The 4954-nt window shown below is 39.9% G+C and overlaps 1 protein-coding gene across 1 annotated transcript; it reads right to left on the minus strand.

The window, feature by feature from the left end:
* Positions 1-168: 168 nt before the first annotated feature.
* On the minus strand, positions 169-4815 carry LOC112468495. The gene is given in 4 exon segments (XM_025037695.1): positions 169-1230; positions 3042-3146; positions 3149-4152; positions 4655-4815. Coding segments are annotated over 4 exon segments (2250 nt in total). The 5' UTR covers positions 4782-4815; the 3' UTR covers positions 169-216.
* Positions 4816-4954: the final 139 nt, after the last annotated feature.

Here is a 4954-nt window from a genome sequence, read left to right on the forward strand (position 1 = left end):
TTATGATAGAACTTCACTTACAGGTAAGTTCGTTTAATCATTTAATTGTATTTCGCGCCTCTTCCTCGAGATCATATGTAGATGTTTAAAGTTGTTACGGCAGAAAGATTATGCCTGAGATTTCGTGAAATAAACAAAATTATATGTATTTTTATCACATTTAGCGTATACACTTTTTTAAATAAAGAGTATTACATAACTAAAAATTTTATAAAATTAACTTGCAATATTGAGGATAGCTTTGGCAAAAGCATCCTTAGATGAACTTATATTTCGATTATAAAATCGTGCAAATGTCTCTGACTTCTCCGACCATCCCGCTGCCTTTTTAATCGCGTCTATATTTACGCCACTTCGCTTAGCGGCTGACGTTGAGGCATGGCGGGTACTATATGCGCTGAATATATTCGTGTCCACTCCACTACTATTAAGAGTATTTTTAATCCAGCGACTTAAGGTCTGGCTAGATACCGACTTGAATGGTTTTTTAAACGAAATAAACAATTTTGTTTCTAATCTCCGTAAATCCTCTGTCTTTTTAAGATATATTTCCAACGTAGAAGCAACGCATAAATTCAAATTACCGCGATAAAACGGAACAATTAATACTGGTTGCGGTTTATTAAGCTTTGAAGTCTTAATCCTGTCGGGAATCCTAATTTCAATAACATCTTCTAATCTATGAATGTTTTTTATATTTATTAGTTCAAGTGTTTGCATACGTTGTCCAGTAGTGAGAGCGAGCAGCGTTACCAATTTTAAAGATAATTTTTCTAATGTCATATCATTATTGGCACCCCAGCTACTCACATGATCCAATACCATTTTAGGATCCCACGTTGTATCATATTTTGGCATACTGGGTCGCAACTTTCCGACTCCCTTAAAAAATCTCTTCATTCTCGCATCTTCTCCCACTTCTGGACCCCGTAATAAGGCTATTGCAGATCTACAACTGTTGAGTGTACCATAAGAGGCTCTACCTTCTTGGAACTCTTCTGTTAAAAATTTTAGGACCTCTGTTAATGTTCCTTTAAACGGATTAACGTTATTGTCTTTACAGAATTTCCACCATTTTTTGAGACAAGAGTCATATTGCTTAATCGAGGACTCCGTCAGTGAAGACAGCATGATGCCCGTCGCCTCTATTGGTACCTCTCTTAGTTCGAACGCTTTCCTGACAGCACTCCGGCAACCAGGGTAATTCTTTTCCAAAGAGGATGCGGCCTTCTGTCGATAGAACACAACAGATATTTATTTGGTTTCAAATAAAAAGGTTCAGAGTCTAACATTGACATGTACACCGGGTACCATGCCTGAGCCGGCCATTTAGGGACAACCACGATACCTCTTGACCCTTCCGCCCTCATCTTTTCCAAAACTCGAAGAATAATCGAGAACGGAGGAAATGCGTAAAAATAAAATGCTTTCCAGTCAATTGTAAACGCGTCGATAGCTATCGCCTCTGGGTCTTTTACCCACGAGATATAATGCGAACATTTCGCATTTGTTCGAGATGCAAATAAGTCAATATTTGGTGTCCCAAACCTCTGTGCTAACGTTTGGAACGCTGTATTTGATAATGCAAACTCCGTTTCTGGCTCAAGACGTCTCGACTCAAAATCTGCTTCAACATTTTCTTTGGATTGTATATATGATGCAAAAATCCAAAGGTCCTTCCCTTCGCACCATCCCCAGATCTGTTTTGCCAACTTGCTCAGTTTTTTAAACTGAATTCCGCCCATTTTGTTTATATACGCGATCGCAGTTGTATTATCAATACGTAACAAGATATCGCTGCTACTGATTTTTGACGCGAAACATTTAAGACCAAAAAACGCTGCCAATAATTCGAGATAATTAATATGACATTTCTTTTCTTCATCATTCCAATATCCGTGAGCGCGTTGGCCTTGGCAAAAAGCACCCCAGCCTGAGGATGATGCATCTGAGAATATTTCTAGGACAGGTTTAAAACTTTTAATTGGACATTTTGCAGCATTAATATGTACTTTCCACCAGTTAAAATCTTCTTTTAATTCGTCATTTAGTTCCATACGAGCTTCAAAATTGCCCTTGTTTCTTCGTAATGCAATAAACTTTTCTCGTTCAAAATCTTTCATGTGTACCCAACCAAATTTCAACGCTGTACAACATGAACCTAAAGTTCCTATCAACCTAGCAAAGTCTCGAATAGAACAACATGTAGCCGAGCTGAATTTTTGAAGCTGTTTACTTATTTTTTCTTTCTTCTCTTCTGGTAACTCAATGTCCATTGTAATCGTATTATATTCAAAACCAAGAAATCTACATCTGGTCCCTGGCTCCATATTGCTCTTTTCTCTATTTATTATGAATCCTAACGACTCCAAAAGGCTACATGTGACTCGTACATTTTCTGAACATACCGCATGTGATTTTCCTAGAAGAAACAAGTCGTCCAAATAAATAACAGAAAAATAGCCCAATTCTCTTAAATATGAAATCACTGGTTTCATAATTTTTGTAAAGGTATACGGAGCTGTGCTTAACCCGAAGGGTAAACACTCGAATTCATAAAGGACACCTTCAAACAAGAACCTTAGATATTTCCTATCTGATCTAGCAATGCGAATTGTATAGTACGCGTCTTTCAAGTCAATTGATGCCATAAAATAACCTTTATGTAATATTCGTTTGACCGTTTTTCCGTCTTCTAATTTAAAATGTTCAGTATCGATAAACTTATTAAGTTCTTTCAAATTAAGGATTAATCTATAAGACCCATTTGGTTTAGGAACAAGAAAAATTTTCGAAACAAATTGATCAGATACCGGCTGACACTTTGTGATGACTTGCTTCTGTAAGAGCTGCGTAATTTGTTCTCGAATCTGTAGTCTTTCCTGTTCGGACCATTGTGGTTCTTTTGGCAATCTGCGTTGTCTCACCTTTGATGAAAACGGTATTTTATATCCCGAAACCCAGCTCAGGATGGTTGAATCCGAAGTTAACCACGACCATTGACTCTTAAATTGTGCCAGTCTACCTGCGATCTTACTTACTTCTAATCCTTCTTCGCTGGTACTTGGTCCGGCTTCCGATAGGTACTGTGACCCTGAGAGGACGGATTCTGTCGCTGGTTGTATGTCCGCCTCTGCCCGCTCGCCTTCGATTGACCGTGCGACTTGTATCGATTCCAGCGAGACGGGCCCCGCGAGTTTTTTGAATTTTTATTCCAAGACTGGTCTTTAGCGCCACTCTTTAAGTCCTTTGACGATTGCTGCAAAACCTTAGTTGTTTTGAGTTTTTCCGCCAGGCCTTTTCCGAAAAGCTCTTCGTCCCATAAAGTATCCTTAAGGGTATCCCTATATGAGCTCTTGACGTTTTTTAAGATAAGACTCCTGCGAATCATTGTCTCATCACGTTGTAAGTCTACTAATAATCTTGCGGTATCGCTAAGATGTTCTACAAGGCCCAATTTATTTTCCGGATCTCCTTCCAACGTAGAGTTCAAGGCCTTTGCAATCCCAGCAATAGCAGCAGTCATTTTTGCTTGTTTCTCCACAATACGCTCGTCTCTCTTAATAATAGTATTGTCAAGAGCAGACTTAACTTCCAAATTAAGCTTTGGTGGATCTATTGCGGTACAGTTTTCTGGAGGAGGAAGTTTCTTCAGTAGAGATTTCCGTTCCTCAGTTGGTAGACCCTTTTTTATTATGTCTTCCCATCTGACTGCCAGATCTTTGTGCACCGGCGGTGCTAGAGTTCTATCCGGCATTATTCGCTCTCCGAACATTTTTACTATCTCTGCCGAGAGCTCTTTTTCTCCTTTCGGAACGTTATCCGATTCTACAACTCCTTGACTGCCTGTTCCCCCGGATGGTTGCTCGGATGGCGTTTTTTCGAGAGCCTTTTGAGTAGTCTCGCCTTCCTTTGATTCAGGTGAACTCAGGTTCCCTCCTGAGGGACTCGAACTAAGCGAATGATTCCTCGTATCTCGACTTTCACCTTCATAATCATCCACCGCGTCCTCGTCGTACGGGTGACCATGCGGGTAGTAATCCCGGCTATGACTTCGTCTATTGGTATAATACTTCCGTTTGTAACGATAGTCGCGACCGCTTCTAACCTCTCGAGATGTTGATCTGCTTGTACAACGTTCCTTGCGACTTCCTGTTACCATTAAAAAAGAAAACAGATTGTTTTAGGAATTTGATTATCATCTCAAGGTGGTATATCTTTTCTTAAGTATCCCGGTTGAACCGAAATACTACGGACTATATCTCGGTCACAGAATATATATATATATATATATAAAAGGTTATGTATGGAATTGAATTTCTTCAATCACATTTCCAAGGTGAATTGGTTGGACCAAGACACCTGGTCTCGTATATGCGTGTTATATCTGCAACCTTGAGCTTGCATTTTTAAGGTGAATTGGTTGGACCAAGACACCTAATTCCCGCCGCATATACGCATACCTTTTTTCGCCCTACAGCCTCGGGACAGGCTTGAGGTTAAATCCTCGTAGGACATTACGTGGCGAGGTTATGTGTACAATTGAAGCTCAATTTGTACATTCTCCAGGCGAATTGGTTGAACCAAGACGCCTGAGCCTCGCCTATATGCTCTATTGTCGTCGTCAATGTAGAGACATAACCTCTCTGCTTACTGTGTTTTGATCGGCCTCTTTCTCCTTTCTCCTTTCTCAATGCCTTTTCTAAACGTCTAACTCTTTTCCGTAACTCCTCGTTATCTTCTGATCCTGAAGACAAATCTCTTTCTTTCCGCTTTCCCATTTTCTCGGAATCTCTTCAATACACGTGTGGCTTAATCGGCACAAAATAGAAGAATGACCAATGGAACCGGAAGGAAGCGGAAGCTAGAAAGTTTTTAACTTTGAAATGGTGGCAACATCGGTGCATAGTAGGGAAACTACATATGATCTCGAGGAAGAGGCGCGAAATACAAT

This window comes from Temnothorax curvispinosus, unplaced genomic scaffold (genome assembly GCF_003070985.1).
Source record: "Temnothorax curvispinosus isolate PA1 unplaced genomic scaffold, ASM307098v1 QBEX01018549.1, whole genome shotgun sequence".
Classification (NCBI taxonomy): domain Eukaryota; kingdom Metazoa; phylum Arthropoda; class Insecta; order Hymenoptera; family Formicidae; genus Temnothorax; species Temnothorax curvispinosus.